Consider the following 21,055-nt stretch of genomic DNA (forward strand, 5'->3'; position numbering starts at 1 on the left):
ACTGAACATTCTCAGCCATAGATATATTAGAAGCTAAATGCTATCTTCTTTTTAATATTAACAATGAAGTTTTCTATTTACTCATTGGACAGTGTGTTTGTGAATATATAATTGCCCATAATCTGTTTAAACGGCTTAGTAACAAAATGTTAGTAATTTTCACTATATCATCAGGAGTAATTTTATTTATTAGTACCATTAATAAGGCAGTATGCGTTCTATTTTCCATGCACAATATTCTTCCAATCACTACTTTCATCTAACATTACAGCAATAAAGAAGAAACCACTCAATATTGTACATTAGAAGTCCACATCACATTATGCGGCCAACAATATGTGGTACAACAGTTCTATGCCAAGTCTGTTTTCAAAAGAAATGGCTTAATCAAGCAAAAAGACTAAGCAGTTTTGCTTGTGGAATGTAACACACAGCTTCTTTTCATGCCAGAAAACTCAATCATGTACTGGGGAAAATCTCCTCCTCATAGAGGTGACCAGATGTCCCGATTTTATAGGGACAGTCCCAATTTTGGTATCTTTTTCTTATATAGGCTCCTATTACCCCCCACTCCCATCCCGAATTTTCACATTTGCTGTCTGGTCACCCTACCTCCTCAACTGATAAGAACAGAAATTGTCAACTATGCAATTATGGTGATTATTCATATTGCCTTCTTGACCTAGCATATTGGGTTCAGGAAATTAGTTGAGATCAAAAAACATATTTCAGCTAGAAAAATAAAAAAGAATCAAAAGCCCGCAATTGTTAATCTGACCTTATCTGGATATGGTATTTTGTTGTTAACATTTTGAGCTTGTGTGTAAATCTGAGCTATTATATATATTTTTTTAATTTCAAACCCCAAAATAGTGTTATATCGTTCAATAATAATAATGTGTATTCCAAGACTAATAAGTTCAAAATTTTCTCTCAGATCCCGGGAGGAAGGCCTAATCTACATGCCATATTGCCTATGAATGTATGATATCCTTGACATGCACCAGGTGAAATATCACGCTGATCCATTTTAATAATATATGAAGATAAAACCCAAGTAATGACTCTGCATATCGTAATGAAATATTAAACAGAACATGATTACTTCCAGTATAGGTTAGGATACAAACATTATGGATAAATTACTCTGAATCCTTGTTAGATATATCACATTTGAGTCCTATGTTCAAAGCTTTTATTTTTAATGTAAAGTATTCCATCTGTTATGGAAACATTTTGCCAAGATTCCTTCAAAGCTACTGTATTCAACAGAAATCTCAGTTCCCAGCTTGCACAATAAAAAAAATTATGGTATTTAGAAGGATTAGTGCTGAGTACATTATAGAAGTCAGAACAGCTTCATAAATACATGGCTTCTTTAAAGTTGCTTGTGATCTATATCATGGAGACATTATTGGCGACAAATAGTTTGGAATGCATAGCAAATGGCAAGAGATTCTGAACAAACTATCTCTGTCTCTCAACTATGTCATGGACAGCCATCATTGTATTAATAAAGGAAGTAAAACTAGCTACAGTCATATAAATGCTAATATTTGATTACACAGATTTTCACAATATTGTTATGAGCTGGGTGAAATCTCATTATGGGATGTTAAACTGTGAACTCAGCAGTAAAGAGACTGCATAGTTTGTGTGTTAATAAAGCACTGTGTATATAATTATAGAAAGAGAGAGGGGAAAAAATAAGAATTTCTTTATTTTTCTATTATTATTTGCAATTTGGTATTATGCAAAGGCCCCAAGGTTTTGAGTGCCTGACCAATTATTTAAAATTTCAAAACCGAATACATCTACTGATCACAACTATGTCTATGGAATGCAGTGAGAGAGGGGGTCTTTCAGGTAGCCTGATCCCAAGACATTCAGGTGTAATCATTTTGAGAATTATTACTGGAAAATGACTGTAGCCAAACTTATAGCATGACATTAATTACATTTCTGTATTTTCTTGTTCATCAAATTTTAAATTTCCAGATCCAAGACATTTAAGAAACTTGACATGTACCTGTTCAAGTTTGGTTGTGTCAGTCACTGTGATATTGTCAGATGCGGTGTCTTGAGACTGCTGCTTACATAAGGCTTTTGTTGCATCTTTGAACATGGTGTCTTTCTCCAGCAAACTGTCTTGTTTGGCAATCGGCAAAGCCAGGGGATTGCTACGGAGAGAATCAATAAAACAATTAGACTTCTTTTGAAGATGCCTGACAAACAGAAGATTGCCAAGTCTGAGAGGTATGAATGTGGAATTAAAATATAATTCATGTCTGAGACAGTTGTTCCTGATCCAAAAAGAAATATAAATTGGAGGAGAACTGCAGACTGTTCACTGGTCTATGCCAAAGATACAGTGGTCTTGGCAAAGCACTTTGATTTAAAATTCACTTTTATGCAAGTCTGCTTCAGAAGAAAACTAAGCAACCCAAATAGAATATGCATGAGGTTGTATTTGATAGTGCTAGGTTGGCAAATCGATAAGCAATCTGAAAGCTGAATTTAAATGTCTGATTAACTTCCACAATTGTATTTTGAAAAATAATATATTTAAAAACAATTTGATACACAGATACTGTCAATGCATTAAATAAAATAAAAATGTATAGTTTTTGATAAGCAAATAAGCTATATTTAATTTATATTAACATCTATATATACTGTTCCAGAATTAGTAATATAATAATATTTAAGGTAAAAAAAAGAAAATATCTGATACTTAAAAAGACTGCCAATATACAAATACTGCTCTCTATGAGCTGAAGCTCTATTTTTAAGTCCAGTGCTTGGAGTTTCTCCCCCCTCCACTCCCCCATATTTACACTCCAGAGCACACCACACTTCTAAAAAAACCCAATGTCGGCCATGCAAGCTCTCACAAGATTTCAGATACGTCATGCACCCAGGACACTAAACACCAGCAGAAGCCTTGGAATACAGGTGAGTTTGAAAAATGCCACCACAGTAAGATTCAGCAGAGGAATTACTGACCCCAGTTTCCCCTGTTTCCTGGATAGGTCTCCTTTGACCCACCACAGTGAAGGTGGAGGTAACACGGAGGAAGGAAGACTACATGGAAAATAAAATCCTGGACCATTGAAGTCAATAGGAGTTTTGCCATTAACTGTAGCAGGGACAGGATTTCACCTGCAGACTGTGTCCTGGCTACCCAATAAGAAAGGAAGGAGGGTTGACTCCCAACCCTAATAGTGGCCCCAATTCTTATTCAGGACTGCACTTAAGCACCTGCTTAACTTTAGACAGGTGCTTAAGTGCTGTCTTGAATAGGGATGCACTTAAGCATATGCTAACAGCTTTCCTGAATCAGGACCATTTTTAGCAGTAATGTGATATTAAAACGTTAGTAAATAATAAAAGTGCCTTGTTTATAGTGACAAATAACTTCAGTGCTCACCAACAGAAATAACACATTACATTTTATTCCAAGACAGTTCTAATTCAAGGTATAACCTTTTAAGGATTTTCCAGAGGCCATATTTTGAAAGAGCTTTTATTTTTCAGAAAGCAATGCTCCTAGTGCTGATGGTCTCACACTTTTTTAAAGGAATGGTGTGATTAGTAATATCAAAACCTAATTTAAAAATATTATTACATTTTATGCCAACTTCCCTTTCAGTGCAACTTTTCCTGTTGCCCACAGCTTTCTGCAAGTCCTTTTGGGTTGGGATTTTTAATACTTAGTCTCAGAACAAAAACTAAACTTTAGATGGAAAGTTTGAGCTACATGACCACAGGCATTTTCAAACTAATTTTCTGGTATTTATTAGGAAAAAACAAACAAAACAAAACAAAACCCCTTGGTTTAATAATATGAATGTTTTCCCAAATTTACAAGTGCTCCCAACATATTCTAATTAGAAGTTGTGCTCAAATATGGTGACCATCATTAAAATCTTCACCTTTGCTATTTGCAAAGTATAAATATTAATATGGTATTCCCTTTGTAAGTGTTCGCAGCTACAGGATCTTTCAGCTTTTACATTCCTCCTTCCTCATCCCATCCCTATCTTAACTTTTGTAGCACACCCAACCATCCCCAGACACAGTATGTGCACTTGTAGCATCATGTTTAAAATTAAAGTGTATGCTCTTCAAGGCAGAAAGATGAAAAGAAACTGATTTAGGGGTTGCAGATAGAAGCTGGCTATAGCAAACACCTTCAGGCAGCAAAGTGCAAAACTTCTGTCCACTCCGTTCATGATGAAGTAGGTATATTTTCAGTTTAAGAAGAAAACACCACAATAAATTGTGGAGGGTTCATTACAGTACATTTTTAACGTTAATGACATACAGCACTTTGATAATTCAGTACATATGAGTAGTAAATAAACCGCAGGCTAGGTTCTTAAACAAAAGCTGTGTAAAATATATTGATTTATGCCTGCATGCCACACAAACTGTTTGTATTGAAGAGATTTTTAAAAAGCCTTTAGATAATAAAAGTGCTGGAATATAATTTGTATTTCAACAAGAACACGACATGAATTCCAACCAAGGAAAGACAGAATAACATATCGTATAAACAAAGCTCTTTGATTTAGGTTCAGAAAGCTACTGAGAACATTAAAAGAGATAGGCAACTTAGCTAGAAATATGATCTTTCCACCAAACAGTCACTTTTAGTAAAATACCTCTATAAAAATTAATTGCAGGTTAGTCACAAGGTGAAATTCTATGTTAAAAACAGTGCAATTGAAAATCCAATTATAGCACAGTAGAAAGAAGATCTTATGTTAATGCAAGTGTGTGGTTAAGCATGAGAAATCATCTCCAGAATGTAGTGCTCTGCTACCAGATAATTAACCACAAAGGGAGTTATGTGGCTTGAGGCAAAAGTGAAGATGCATACTGGACACAAAGGTCAGTTATCAAGGGTAATCTACTTGAACTAGGTTGGGCTACTGTTACTGGCACACATTACTGGAAAAACCCCAGTGTGCTATACAAACAATAGTCATCTTAATTTTTAACTACATGAGCCATCTGTATATTAGATTAATTTGTTGATTTTTCTTTTTAAAATGTGCTGCAAAATATCACCTGGGTTATCAATTTCTAGCATTTTTACATTGAAAAGATTGTATGTAGAGGGATGTTTTGGAGGCTGACATTCAAAGATATAATAGTGGTTTTACAGTGAGTGTCTAAGTTAGCATAGCTGTTAACTAGGCAGAAAGTTGTCCAGTTAGAAAACTTTCTTTAAACGCAGATATAAATACAGAAACAGACTTTTATATCTTATAACCTCTGTTGGAGAGTACTTCTCACCTGTACAATTTACATCATTCTCATTGTCTGATCAAATTTTGGTTCTTCCAAACTGTTGCAAAATCAAGTAGAATTTGTAAACTCCACAATCCAAATAAATTTAGTTTAAAGAGTTTAAAAGTCTTCACCAGGAAAGCTTTCAAGTCTTAATTACCACTTCTTTTTTTTTTTAAATGCCAGAGAAATTAAAATACAAACTGTCATATAAATGTAATGTTTGAGTGTTTAAATTACGAATTTAAATGCTCCACCAGGAAATTAAAAAAAAAATAATAACCTTCTCATTGCAACGTTGACTCAGCCAAATTACAACTGTTGTATTTTGTATTCCTGTGTTGATTAAAAAATGTATTCATTACTGTGCTTAATATTTATACTGTAAAATATATTCCAGAAAACACACATTATGTGCAATGTGACTAAGTTAACGTTGCTCTAAGAAATATTTCCTGACTTCAGAGTATTTATCCATCATCTAGTCAGTGTGAGTGTTAGGTCTCATCCACATTAGAAAAATTATATCAGTGTAACCAGTGTAACTACATTAGTTAGGGGTATGGGTTTTTACCAATACAGTTATACTGGTGTAAGCCCTGATATGGATACAGTTATATCAGATAAAGGTGCCTTATGCTGGGAAAGTTTATTTCATTTCCTGAACTGGAATAAGTATTACCAATTTACACACTTTTAAACTGGTATAATTGCATCCACACTGGGGAAGGGAGGTTTGCTGCTTTAACTATATACCATTACAGGACACAAAACCTTAGGCCACGTCCAGACTAGGTATTAGAATCGATTTTAGATACGCAACTTCAGCTACGGGAATAACGTAGCTGAAGTCGAATTTCTAAATCGAGGTACTCACCCGTCTGGACGGCGCGACATCGATGTCCGCGGCTCTCCGTGTCAATTCCGGAACTCCGTTCGGGTTGATGGAGTTCCGGAATCGATGTAAGCGCGCTCGGGGATTGATACATCACGTCCAGACTAGACGCGATATATCGATCCCCAAGCAATCGATTTTAACCCGCCGATGCCGTGGGTTAGTCTGGACGTGCGCTTAGATAGTTCTTCGAGATGTGAGTGCTCTACTTCAGGTGTATGTGTGTCCCACACACCTCTGATTGGGGATTTTCATTAGCAGTGCCCATTCAGCCCATGCATATGCCCTAGACAGCCTTGTGTCCCACACTGAGGTTATATAGGGCTGTGCAGGCAAACTGCCTCAGTTCCTTCTCCACCGCTAAGTTTCATAAGGAAAATACAAAACAGAGAGGAAGAAGGGAGGGTAGTGGAGCACCCATAGGGACTCATCTCAAAGAACCACAGTTACTGTACAGGGTGAGTAACCTCTTTGTCTTCTCCTGAGAAGTACCTCCAAAAGGAGAAGGGAGCTTCGCAATCGAGTACATAACTGAGAAAAGAACCGAATTGCCAACTGCTGCATCCCATCTAGAGTCACTGATTAGGGCATAGTGCCTAGAAAAGGTATGTATCAAGGACCATGTATCAACTCTGTAGATCTCAGATACTGGAACATTTTGAAGTAACAGACATAGGTGCAGACTGCAACCTCATAAAATGAGCTGACACACCAAGAGGAGGTGGAATGATGGCAGCACTTTAATAAGTAATAATACATCCAGAGATCCATTTCCACAGACTCAAGGCAGAAATAGTAGATCCTTTAGATCTGTCTGCAAATAAAACTGTCTAGAAGAGATTTTTCTGAATGATTTAGTCCAGGGATCAGCAACCTTTGGCACGCGGCTGGCCAGGGTAAGCCCCCTGGCGGGCCGGGCCAGTTCGTTTACCTACCGCGTCTACAGGGTCAGCCGATTGCAACTCCCACTGGCTGCGGTTCACCGCTCCAGGCCAATGGGGGCTGCGGGTAGTGGCGAGGGCCAAGGGATGTGCTGGCTGCCGCTTCCTGACGCCCCCATTGGCCTGGAGCAGCAAACCATGGCAAATTGGAGCTGTGATAAGCTGAACCTGTGGACACGGCAGGTAAACAAACTGGCCCAGGCAAGGTAAACAAATTGGCCCGGCCTGCCAGGGGGCTCACCCTAGTGAGCTGTGTGCCAAAGGTTGCCAATCCCTGATTTAGTCCTATCTTGGTAGAAAGTTAACACCCTCCTAACATCTAGAGTGTCAAAATCAGCCTCAAAAACTGAATAATATGGTTCTGGAAATAAAGCTGGTAGATAAATAATCTGATTCAGTTGAAACTCAGAGAATACTTTAGGAAGGAATCTGGGGCATACGGAATTCTTGTCCTTGTAGAAATAAGGGTCTGCCATTAAGACCTCAATATCATCCACTAAAAAGGCTGTCTTCATAGACAAGTTCAATAATGAACATGTTGACACTGGTTCAAAGAGAGGTTTCATGATTTTTTACGAACTAAACAGAGGTCCCAAACTGGAGTGGGGACTTTAACCTGTTGAAAAAGTTTTTTCAGACCTTTCATGAATGTTTTAGTTGTAGGATGAGCAAACAGTGGGAATCCATAAATTGTGGGATGAAAAGCTGTTAAAGCAACTAAATGAATCTTGAGGTAATTAATTCACACCACCATTTTCTTTAAATGCAGTATAACCAATGGAAGTGGGGCACATTCGTCAACAACTTTCTGGAGCTGACAGCAGTGACTAAATATTCTCCATTTCTGAAGGCAAATATTTCTTGTAGACTTTTTCCTACCAGTTAGTAATATTTCCTGTACTCTGCAGAAAAGTCTGACTCTAACCCAACAAACGACTGAGGAGCCACGTCTTGAGGTGGAGAGTTCTCATATTGAGATGCAACAGTTGACTGGTGCCCTGTAAGAGGAGTTGAGGAATGATTGGAGGATTTTTCGCTAGACAGGGAGCTAGGTAAAGTAGGTAAGGAAACTATGTCTGCCTTGACCATGTCGGGACTATTAAGATAACTCTGGCTTTGTCCTGTCTGATCTTGTTCTCTATCCGGAGAATAAGAGGTGTAGGAGGAAATGCTTCTCCACCCAAAGGAGGAGGAATGCATCCCTCAATGATCTGCGGCCTAAGCCTCCAGAACAGAACAGGTGGCATTCTTTGTTTGTAACTGTGGTGAAGAGGTCCACTTCTGGGAACTCCCAATATGCTGATAAGAAACTGGGAGTCCAACTCCCATTTGTAGTCTTGCTGAGACCATCTGCTGTGATGTTTTGCTTGCCAGAGAGATTCTTTGCCAAAATTCATAATGCCTTATCCACCAGTTCCATAACTGTATTGCATTGGTGTGGGCAGAGAGCAGATCAGACAATTTCCTGCTGGTCAATGTAAAACATGCAGGCCACATTGCTGTAATGATTTTGATAGACTTGTCTCTAATGAGAGGCATAAAATGAAGGCAAGAATTTCTGGCTGTCTTAGGCTCCAACAGGTTGATGGGGGGTGGGTCGGTTCTTGGGGCAATCATATTCCCTGCACTATATGGTCCATATGCACCCTATCCCAACAGAGATACATTTCTAGGTACAGTTACTATTGGCACCAGCTACAGGAAGGGAACTCCTGCACCTATATTGTGATCATTCTTCCACCAATCTAAGGAGTGTTTCACCTGTTGGGGAATTGACATCCATTTATCTAAGCCTGTGGTCTACAAACTTTTGCAATAGCACCCCTCTCTTACCCGGTCTGTGCCCCTCCCCCCTTCGGAAGCTGGGGTGGGGTGGGGGAATGAGTGGGACAGGATGGGGGAGTGGGAGTCATGCTTTGAGGATGGGGGTGAATGGGACAGGGAGCGGGAGAGTGAGTTGTGCTGGGGCAGGACGGGGGAGCCACTGGTACCTTTCTTGCTGGAGCTGTCCCTGAGTGCTCCTCCAGTCTCCAGCTGCTGCTCTCCCTACCCACATCCTCAGTGGAGAAGGCCAGTTATGGCAGGTAACCAGACTTTTAATGTCTGATCAGGCACTGCCAGGTTGCCTTTCCAACCAGACTTTCCAGTTGAAAACCAGGCACCTGGCAGCCCTAAGTCTGGGCTTGGGGCCACATCTGGGAGCTGCAGCAGGAGGGGAGCTGTGGCTGTGGCTGGGCCACAGTGGAACTGGGGGGCAGAGTGGGGCTGGGTGGCACTCCCTCCCTGCCCCCCAGAAGGAGGGGTTTCCAGTCAGTGAAGGCCCCCCCCTTTCCTGAGAGGCAGTAGTTAGATCAATGGAAGAATTCTTCTGTCATCCTAGTGCTGTCTACACAGGGACTTATGTAGGTTTAACTATGTCTTTCAGGGGTGTGGATTTTTCACACTCTTGACAGACACAGTGAAACCAACCTAATTTTCTAGTGCAGACCATACTGTAATAAGAGCTCATGAGAAGGGTCCCTGAAGAGGAAATGGGGAAGGGCAATGAGAAGGAGGGAGGAAGGAAAAGTGGATGGTGTAGAGACCATTGTTATTGCTTGCAGCTCCACTTCAGCCAATGTGATACATTCTCAAGCTTGTTGGAAATGGGAGAGACAGTTGCCAAACAGAGGGAGATGGGCAAGTAATTGCAGCTAACAGTCTAGAGAAAGGGGAGGGTTCAAATTGTTGACCATCTTGTCAAAACTGATGTTTTTAAGAAGAAGTCTGCAGTGTCAGATGGATTAAAGCAGTGGCTCTCAACCTTTCCAGACTACTGTATCCCTTTCAAGAGTCTGAATTGTCTTGTGTTCCACCAAGTTTCACCTCATTTAAAAACTTACAAAATGAGACCTAAAAATACACAGCCACACTATTAGTGAAAAATTGCTTACTTTATAATTTTCACCATATAATTATAAAATAAATCAATTGGAATATAAATGTTGTACTTACATTTCAGGATATAACATGTAGAGTAGTATAAATAAGTCATTGTCTGTATGAAATTTTAGTTTGTACTGACTTTGCTAGTGCTTTTTATGTAGCCTGTTGTAAAACTAGGCTAATAGATAGAATGGAAGACCATTGAGTACCCTCAGGGCAACTTGTATGCCTGATTGAGTACCACTGGGTTAAAGGATCTCTTTCTCTGGAACCTCTGCCTCTTTCTTGGAGGTTCCAAAGGTCTCTTCAACCCAGAGAAGTGCAGTGGGCAACATCTTTGGGCCATTTGCTATCTACTGAATTTTCTTTTGTTCCCAGGGGTGTAGATGCCCAACAAATGCAATGTAGCTCCAGAGTCTTGCAGTGTGTGGAGCAATTCTTTGGTATTCTCCACAAACAACTTCAGTCCATAGAATGGGAGATCCTATTCTATTCTGGACTTCTCTGGGGAAACCATATACATGGAGCCAGGAGGCCCTATCCATCACCCCTGCTGTGGAGATAGAACAAGCCATGGTAGCATCCAAGGACACTACTAACTGTCCCTCAGCAATAATAGCTTAGAACTATTCCCTTTGGTCTGGAGAAATGTGTTGAATAAAACACTGTTTGCTCTTTCAGCTATGGGATCTCTCTGACCCCTGAATACAGGAGGAACCCTTAGCCTCCACTGTACCATGCTTTAAGTGTAATCTACCAAAGCTATTGACCTGTTTGGACAGCAAGGTCTTTTCAAGGCAGACTCCTTAAGAGGGGAATTATAGCTTCCCTCTTGGAACCTTTAGAGGAGGCCTCTGAAGCATTCGCTTTCTGGGGCATGCTGAACTGAGATAAAAGTGGCAGAGACTGATGTAAAGACAGGGGCTCTCTTGACCTGACTCCAAAGCAGCTCCATCATTAACAGTCACAGCTTGCTTCCCCAGTTCTGTCTTGCCCTCGACTTGAGGGATAAACAGAAATTACACTTCTGTGGGATGCATGACTCTGCTAAACAGTGAAGGTGCTTAGAGTGTCCATCATTGACTGGGATGGCCTTGCAGCATGTGAGGCAGTTTAAAACCCACTGAACTGGGCATATCCCTCTCAGGTAAAGAGGGCTCCCCTAAGGGAGGAAATAACAAACAATCCTCCAAATAAAAGTCAACTAATTAATTAACTAACTGAAAAAATGAAACTAATTTAAACTAAACTAAGGCAAACTGAAGTCACCAAAGGCAAAGAAACCAAGGCACACTCAATAAGGACACGCTAAGCTATGTCTCAGTCCAAGGTGGTTGAGAAGGATCTGAGAGTGGTTCACCGCACGGCCCTTTATAGCCTTGGTGTGGACGTGAGGATGTCTAGGGTACATGTGCAGGGCAAATGTGCTCTGCTAATGAAAATCTCTGATCAAAGGCACATGGGGCATACACACACTGGAAGTGCAGCATCAGTAGGGACACTATTTGGATTTCTTCTTAAGAGAACTTCATGCCTAAGATTTTTATATTTTTAGTAAAATGATACCAAGTATTATAATGCTATCTGTTGCCTTTTAGTTATAGCAAGCAAGGATAAATATTTATCATATAAAAGTCTGACATACAATGTGAAATCATCTTTTTAATTGGGTTATGCTCGACCATTCTCTTGCAGTTTATTCATGAGTGATAATGCTTTATCAGAACAATGAAAAAAAACTCAGATCAGATGGTAACACAAACAGTAAAGGTACATCACAAACACATTTTGTAGATCCTGAAATACTTGAGGTTGCTGATAAAATCTGAATATGTGGAGAAGGAAAGAGCACTTACATATAATCATTATTGGTATTTCTTGTAATTTAGCTTCCTAATCTATCTCTTGTAAATCAGATATGTTAAAACTACTCAATGGAAGAACAAGAAAAGAAACATATTCCAGTATGGGAATTATTGCTTCACAATCCCAGGAATTTAGCCAGCTGAGCCAAATGATTGCTCATTAAAATCATGTCTGCTTGGTAATCTAGCATAATACAAACACATTGACAACAAAACTTTTCTCTTTAATTGAAGAGTACATATTGACCATCAATTCATCTGTTCATGCTGTTCTGGACAAAATCAATGCTGTAATTGAAACCCAAATTGGACAAATTAAATTTGGTTGCTAGAGCAGAGACAATTGACAATAGGTTTCTAACATTGACTACTTTTTTAATATTGTTCAAAATATGACTTTAACAGCTCTATTCAAGTACACAATCTTCACATATTACAATGGAAGAACTATCTATATGTTACAGTTACAAAATATTGTTTCAGTTTACTCTTACAGACGGCTCATCTGAATCATACTACAGTAAAACTCAGTAGGGTGCAGAACTGAGCATACAACAAAAGCAGGAAGGGAAAGATAAAGTTCACCCACCATTTGCTGTGGCCATGGTCTTGATTAAAGGAACAATTGCCAGATTATTATTACTTGTATTGTGGCAGCACTGAGGATATATCTACACAACATGTTTGGCTTGAGCCAGCCAACTCAGGCTCACAGGACTGTGGGGCTGTTTCATTGCTATGTAGACTTTTTGGCTCCAGGTGGAGACTGAGCTCTGAGACTCTCCCATCCCTCCGGATCCCAGAGCCCCACGGCCTGAGCCTCGCAAGACTGAATCAGCTGGCATGGACCAGCCATGGATTTTTCTTTTTTGTGCAGACATGCCCTGAGAGGCCTCAATCATAGATCAAGGCTCCACAGTACTAGGTGCTGTACAAATGGATTCCCTCCAGAGCCAAGATTTGCTCAGCATGCAAGAATGGAGGGGAGCAGAGGGGAGCGGATATAAGAGCCAGTTACACCTCCCTGATTATGATGGCACATACATGCAGGTCTTAGATTTAGCATAGGTTAGGGAAATGGTGGACAACCTGCAGCCTGGTTCGCCATTCCCAGCCAATGGGAGCTGCAGGAAGTGGTGTGGGACACAGGGATTCCTGTGGATGTTCAATGTCAGCAAACTGTCTCATGGCCCACCAGCAGATTACCCTGACAGGCCACGTGTGGCCTGCGGGCCACAGGTTGTCCACCACTGGGTTAGGGCAATCTGGGATCTTCTGTAATTTATGCCATTTGACAACGGTCTCTTAAGGGACTGTACAGGAGATGTGGGGAAAGGACTGTGCAGTGCTCTAAGTATGCCAATGCTAAGTGGGTCATGGTCCAGATATGCTGATTCTGTGCCTGCTGAGAGATATCCCACAGCAGGGGAATTCTCAGCTAGCCAGTTCCAGGTGCTTTCCTGCCTCTTTATGCTGCAGTAGAGAATGTGACACAATTTGTATTTGTAATGCCTGTTCTAATCCTGTAAGCTTCTACAACATCAACCAAACTATGGTATCTGGGAACTTATAAGCATCTTATAAGCGTCATCCAAGTTATCTGGTCATTGAATGTTGTGAGAGAACATAGGACAAACAAAAGTGTGATGTGCCCTGCCCCTTCTGGGGTTTGTTTCATTATATTTTTGTTTAGATAAATGTAATTATCCTCATGGCTCCTGCTACTGTGACTTGCCTTTTGTCAAAAGATGGATTTTTCACTGAAGGAAACAATCTAGAGCAGTTTTCAGAGTGGTAGCCATGTTATACCTTAGAGACTAACAAATTTATTTGAGCATAAGCTTTCATGGGCTAAACCCACTTCATCGGATGCATGCAGTGGAAAATACAGTAGGAAGACATATATACACAGAGGACATGAAAAAAATGGATGTTGCGATACTAACTATAATGAGAGTAATCAGTTAAGGTGGGCTATTATTAGCAGGAGAAGAAAAAACTTTTGTAGTGATAATCAGGATGGCCCATTTCCAACAGTTGACAAGAAGGTGTGAGTAACACTAGAGGAAAAATAGCCTGGGGAAATAGATTTTACTTGTGTAATGACCTATTCACTCCCAGTCTTTATTCAAGCCTAATTTAATGGTGTCAAGTTTGCAAATTAATTCCAATTCTGCAGTTTCTCATTGGAGTTTGTTTCTGAAGATTTTTTTTTTGGAGTTTTGCGACTTTGAGATCTGTAATCGAATGACTAGAGAGGTTGAAGTGTTCTCCGACTGGCTTTTTAATGTTATAATTCTTGATGTCTGATTTGTGTCCATTTATTCTTTTGAGTAGAGACTGACCGGTTTGGCCAATGTACATGGTAGAGGGGCAGTGTTTCTTAACAACCAGCCCGTGGACTGGTGCCGGTCCCAGAGATTTCCCTGACACAGTTTAGAAAGGCTGCAAACCAGTCCTTGACATCATAAAGTTTGAGAAACACTTGTTTAGAGCACTGTCAAAACTCTTCTGGTTGGGTATTACACACCCTATGTCACAATACCAAAAAGGACCAACCTTCTGCTCCTGTGAATTATTACTAGATCTGCCCAGAGTGAGCCTCTGAGGGCAAGCATAGATCAATAGAAAGGGGGAAAGAGAATGTAAAGTCAGGCAGTTTCATCTTCCACAGATGGTTCATCTTCAGAATCAGTTATTTAAATTTTTCAATGAATTTTTACAGGTATTTCTGGATTAAGGTCACATTCCACATGTTGACAAGAAGGTGTGAGTAACAGTAGGGGAAAGCTTATGCTCCAATACATCTGTTAGTCTACAAGGTGCCACAGGACTCTTTGTTGCTTTTTACAGATCCAGACTAACATGGCTACCCCTCTGATACGATTTCACAATAGTTATTTTAATTATCATCATATAAATGTTAACCATTGGAAATTTCTTAGTGAGTCACTCTCTACCTCTACATTTTAGGAAGCAAAGGATGAGGAGAGCAGATTGCACAGCCTCTGTGCTGTGTCCCAACCATGTCCTTCAAATGTTGATAGCTCTGGAAGGCAGAGTGCAATCTGTGACACAAAGTTCCAGAGTACAGGAAATCTGAAATTAATGCATAATCTAATGATCAAGCATAACAAAAAAGCCATTAGGAGAATAAAGAATGGAAGGCTGGTCAAGGGACAGGAAGAGTCCAAGTCAATGTGCTACAGCTAAACTTCAGCTTCTAGTTAGACTGTTTTTAAAAGTGCACATAGCCAGAAAAACTCAGCTCATATGCATGCATCTAGGTAGAGGAGGTGACTTCAGAACTTAGCAATATACCTTCTTGTGCATGCACAGAATGACAATGTTTAACTTTTTTCCTAAGGCATCCCTCTCCTGCAATTTAGCATATTGTGCACTCCTTGCTAAAGACTACATATGTAACAATTTCCAAATTTTTGAATGTGTCAAGTTTTAAAATTCAGCTATTGTTCAGTTTCAGAGAATCAAAAATATTATTGGCTGCATTTGGAGATCCTTTGGTAACCATAGGAGTCATTTGGAAAACCAACTAGCAAACAACATGCTTTTTGAAATAAAGAAGTAGGTTTAAAGGTAAGGTTGCCCTCAGGCAACTCCATTTTGCTGTTTTTGATAATGGCACATCACATAAAACTGCAGGATACAGGTTGAAAATTGTTTGATAAAAAATGATTGGTATGTATATAACTTTCACTTCAGTTCTGTGTTTAATCAGGATGACAAAAGAAAAAATAATCACTGTTACAATAATGATGTTATTAATGTTTTCACTGAAAACAAAAAAAGGCTATCTTAAATTCAAGAGTTTGTAATGTAAAACCAATGTTTGACACTTTGAAGTTGAACTACTTTATTATTTGAAGATTATTAAGATTACTTACTCATTGAGGACAATGCAAGTTTTATGTAAGATGATTTGCTTATTCAAACTATCTTCACCAAGAATATTAGATTGCATTAACGTTCATTCCAAAAAAACAAGACTGTCTGGCATCCAGCTACACTAGTGACTGCTACAGACACATTCCCACACTAGAATAAGCACTCCAGATCTACCATGTACTAAATATAGAATCTTTCCTAAATGTGACTGTGTAACATGGAACCTTGAATTTACGGAGTTAACCATTTCTCGGCTCTTGTTGTTCCTTCCTGATTCCTTATATAGTCTGTAAACTCTTTATAGAAAGTAAATTGTAACTGCTACTAAACATCAGTGACAATATATACATAAGCCTTTATTTATTTTATTATTATTTGTATAAATGTTTTAGTTGTTTTATGAAGAAAAAATAAAACGATTATACAAACCCCGAGAAAAAAGAGTCCTGCTAGCAACCAGAAATAATCTTACACTTTTATTTATAAATGATCTGCATCTTTTAAAAAATCCATACATTACAGTGTCTGGAAATTAGCAATATTAAGGGACTGAGCCTGTTGCTAGCTATATAAACCCCTTCACACCCACCCAATTTACACCACCTTTCTCAAACTTGAGGTTGCCCCCTTCTAACGCCTTGTTTACACTAAAGGGAAAAGTCGATCTTAGCTAAGCAATTTGAGTTACGTGAATAGTGTAACTCAAATCGACGTAGCTTAGATCTACTTAACAGGGGCTCCACAATATGTGACATCGATGGGAGATGCTCTCCTGTTGACTCCCCTTACTCTTCTCGATTAGTAGAGTACAGGAGTTGACGGGAGAGTGATCAGCAGTTGATTTAGTAGGTCTTCACTAGACCCACTAAATTGACCACCAATGCATTGATCGCCACAGCGTAGATCCTCCAGTAAATGTAGATGAGCCCAAAGATTTGCAAGAATACATACAAAGATCAAAATCCAATTTTTTGTCAAGAAAGAGAATTGAATATGGGTTCCACATAGTCACTCTGCGTTCACTCTATGGAACGCTACCATTCTCTCCACCTCACACCAGAATTACCATATGTGGTACAATTCAGACTACAAATTGTAACCGCCTGAATCTTTTGTCCATAGGTGGTTCTGTTATTCTTATTCTAAGGAGATGACCCTGCTCCTACTGAAGTCAATGGTAGTTTTACCAATTCATTCTCATCTACCTTAAGGGGAGCATGACTGAGTCTGTTAGAGGGCTTATTCCTGCACCCTCTCACTTCCCTGGTCCTTCTCGCATGAACAGAGAGCAACAATACCCAAATTCCGAAGATGCAAATAATGTGATGTTTGCTGAGGTGAACTTCCAGCAAGCAATTATTCTAATTTCCTTCCACAGTGTCCCCCTTCCCAGCTCTGACACCACAGAGCCTTGCCTGTGTCCCTGTTCCCATTCCCTGTTCCCATTCCCAGTTTAGCAAAACATGATTTCAATTTACCACCCCTACCCCTTACTTCCTGATTGACTGCAGACTATATAATAAAACTTGAGTTCTGCTTAGCTATATCTTAACCAATCATTTTACTGAAATTTAACTAACCAATCCTAACATTTTATAATATGATTATCTAACCAATTAAATTCCACTACCTTAATTAGTTTACACTCATCAAAATTAATTGTACAGCAGACAGAAACAATCACAGAACCCGACAAAGATTATACAGACAAACAGTAGGGAAATGGGGACTACAGTGATAGAACAAGAAAGAAATCAGGATTTCACATCCCAGCTATTGATAAATGAGTTTAAGTCTTCTAGGCTCTTCCCTTTCTCTGGAGGTGATAGATTGGATCACTTTTTTAACAGCCCAGAACTACCTTATTTCACTGTGATTGGTGAGGACATGACCATTCACTTCCCAGCTCATGGCTGCCTCTACTGTTTAGCCAAAGGCCTTAGCCTAAGAATAAGGCTTTAGACTATCATAGTGAGAGAAGGCCTATAAACAGGCAGACTGATTTTGATTCTTGTTTTGTACCTCTGTAACTACCTAAGTGATTATAAGAATACACCTACATTCTTAAAGTGTATGCCTTTGCAGACAAGCCTGAATATTTATATCCTAACAGAGTCTAAAGTGGTACCCCACAGTAATTCTGCTAAAATAACTCAGGAATTTTTACTGACCAACATAACAATACATTATGTTCTTCTTACCATACTTCATAGCCTTCATTGATGTACCAAATTAAAGCAAACTTAGTAGAGATGGGGGACCAAAACCAGAAAAACATAAAGCAACTTTCTAAAATGAGGAACCCAATTAGCCCATTGGTTGTGCATACAATCTTCAGGAAAATCTTGCCCCAACATTTTAGCACTTTAATAGTACACTCTTAATAAAAAAAAAAACTTACAGTTTATTGGAAAGTGCAGGCAGATCTTGGATGATCTCTTCATATGGCTCTTCTTGTGATAAAGCAGAAACAGATAAAGGGTCTTTCATTTTTTCCTCCCATACAGTTTCAGCCTTCAGCAGCATTTCCTCAATAAATTCAGAAGCTGCAATATCTAGACAGTGGCATAACAAGACTATCAGTCACAAGAAAGTAGAACAGCAAAACCCTACTTGACTCAAAACTCCAGATCAGATTAAGTTTTAATAAAGGTTAATGTCAACATTTTGTCAAAAAGACACGCACTGCTCCTGATCTTTATCACAAAATAGTGCTCCAGGTTATTGATTAAAAAAATAATGTATGATGCCTTCTGTATGAAATTACATCATAATTGTTTACAGTACTTCAAAGCCAGTCTCATTCTACCAGGAGCTAAACCATTCAACATTATGTAAACTACAGGAAGATAAAAATATTGAATTACACAACAGAAGAATTAGAGCGATGGGTTGGGTTCGGTAATATCTTTTATTGGACCAACCTCTGTCAGTGAAAGAGGCGAACTTTCGAACTACACAGAGAAAGATATTACCTCACCCACCTTTCCTCTCTAATATCCTGGGACCAACATGGCAACAAAAACACTGCAAACAATAATCAAACCATGTTTTTGAACAAAAGAGAGTACTGAAAGCTCTTGGTATTTCCCCCCACACCCACACACACAAATGAGTCTGACACCTACAATTGTATATTATTTGCACAAATTGAAGTGCTGAAAGCACCTTTTTTTTTTGTGCTATGTGGATATTCTGAGTTAAGGTTTAAGTTTTCAGATGGCTTATGTTCACTCATTGCAACCTTTCCTCAGAAGGTAAGGCATTGCACTTCCACAGAAGGATTTTTCATAATAATGCTTTGTTTCATGTACTACACATTTCTTTGGTTGCTCATCTTTTCCAGTGTATTTGCCTTCTTCACCTTTAATATTTTATTTATAAGTAAGACTAAGATTTTATCATGCATATTTTTAGTAAAAGTCACAGATAGATCACGGACAAATAAAACATCATGGAAACCTGTGACCTATCCGTGACTTTTACTAAAAATATACATAACAAAATGCAAGCTGAAGATCCTCACTCCACCGGTGGGAGGCCCAGCTCTGAGCTGCGGGTCCTCCACTGCCTGTGACTCAGAGGCCGGGAGCTTGGGGTGTCCGACTGGCTGCCTGTGAGGGCTGGCAGCTCCAGGTGTCTCCCCACTGCCTGCAATGACTGGGAGATGCAGGATCTCCCAGCCCCCAACAGGGGCTGTGTCATGGTATAATTCCCCTCTCTGAACCTTAGCGTCCAAAAGATGGGGTACCAGCATGAATTCCTCTAAGCTCAATTACCAGCTTAGTACTTGTAGCGCTGCCACCAACCAGGAATTCCAGTGCCTGGTACACTCTGGTCCCCCCAAAACCTTGCCCGGGGACCTCCAAGACCCAGACCCTCTGGATCTTAACACAAGGAAAGTAAACCCTTTCCCTCACCGTTGCCTCTGCCAGGTTTCCCCTCTCTGGGTTACCCTGGAAGATTACTGTGATTCAACTCCTTGAATCTCAAAACAGAGAGGAAAATTCACCTTTCCCCCTCCTTCTCTCTCCCTCTCCCAGACTCTCCCTGAGAGGGAAAGTAATCCTAACACAGAGAGAAAATTAACCTTTCTCTCCCCCTTCCCTCCTTTCTCTTCACCAATTCCCTGGTGGATCCAGACCCAGTCCCCTGCGGTCTCACCAGAATAAAAAAAAAAACTATCAAGTTCTTAAACAAGAAAAGCTTTTAATTAAAGAAAAAACAGTAAAAATTATCTTTGTAACTTTAAGATGGAATATGTTACAGGGTCCTTCAGCTATAGACACTGGGAATACCCTCCCAGCCTAAGTATACAAGTACAAATTAAAATCCTTTCAGCAAAATACAAATTTGAACTCCTTCCAGCCAAATACACATTTGCAAATAAAGAAAACAAACATAAGCCTAACTCGCCTTATCTACCTAGTACTTACTATTCTGGACATATAAGAGCCTGTATCAGAGAGATTGGAGAGAAACCTGGTTGCATGTCTGGTCCCTCTGAGCCCCCAGAGTGAACAACAACCAAAAACTAACAGCACACACAAAAACTTCCCTCCCTCAAGATTTGAAAGTATCCTGTCCTCTGATTGGTCCTCTGGTCAGGTGACAGCCAGGCTCACTGATATTGTTAACTCTTTACAGGCAAAGGAGATATGAAGTACTCCTGTTCTAGTAACTCTTACTTATCTGTTTATGACAGGCTGGGAGCTGCAGAGCACCCTCTGCCGCCCACAGCGGCTCAGAGCTCCCAGGGCCTAGCTGCCTGAAGTTCTCAGGCAGCAGGGAACCCTGCAGCTTCCAGACACCATGGGCTGAAGTCACAAAGGTCTCTGGAAGTCACAGAATCTGTGACTTCTACGACCTCCATGACAAAATCGTTGCCTTATTTATAAGATGAATTATGCTGAGGATACTACTTCTCCTAGCCTGCCAATAAGACTCCAGTTTTTTACAGTACTAGACTTCCATTTCCTCTTTCTATATTCTACATACAGCCCAATTTCAAAATCATTTATTTCCTTGCTTCTACTCTGAGGAAATTTCCTTCTGAGACAATGACAGTGCTGCTCTTTGAGTCTGGTGAGTTAGAGAAGTGCCTCAAAGCAGCAATACAATGGAGCAGGGTGAACTGCTTTTGCAACATTATTAAACATCCAGAGTTCATTTAGCAGCTGCTGCTGTGCCACCCTATATGAAGAGCAACAGTAGCATGCGGCCAG

At 39.8% G+C, this 21,055-nt stretch overlaps 1 protein-coding gene across 2 annotated transcripts in view; it reads right to left on the reverse strand.

The window, feature by feature from the left end:
- Positions 1-21,055, reverse strand: part of MYO16 (myosin XVI) — a 592,718-nt gene that overhangs the window by 271,813 nt on the left and 299,850 nt on the right. For both annotated transcript variants that reach the window (XM_050946813.1, XM_050946805.1), the window contains exons 9-10: positions 18,232-18,385; positions 2,030-2,180 (exon numbers count right to left, since the gene is read on the reverse strand). In XM_050946813.1, coding sequence (XP_050802770.1) covers positions 2,030-2,180; positions 18,232-18,385 — 305 coding nt within the window. The remainder of the gene's footprint in view (positions 1-2,029; positions 2,181-18,231; positions 18,386-21,055) is intronic.

This window comes from Gopherus flavomarginatus, chromosome 1, assembly GCF_025201925.1.
Source record: "Gopherus flavomarginatus isolate rGopFla2 chromosome 1, rGopFla2.mat.asm, whole genome shotgun sequence".
NCBI lineage: Eukaryota > Metazoa > Chordata > Testudines > Testudinidae > Gopherus > Gopherus flavomarginatus.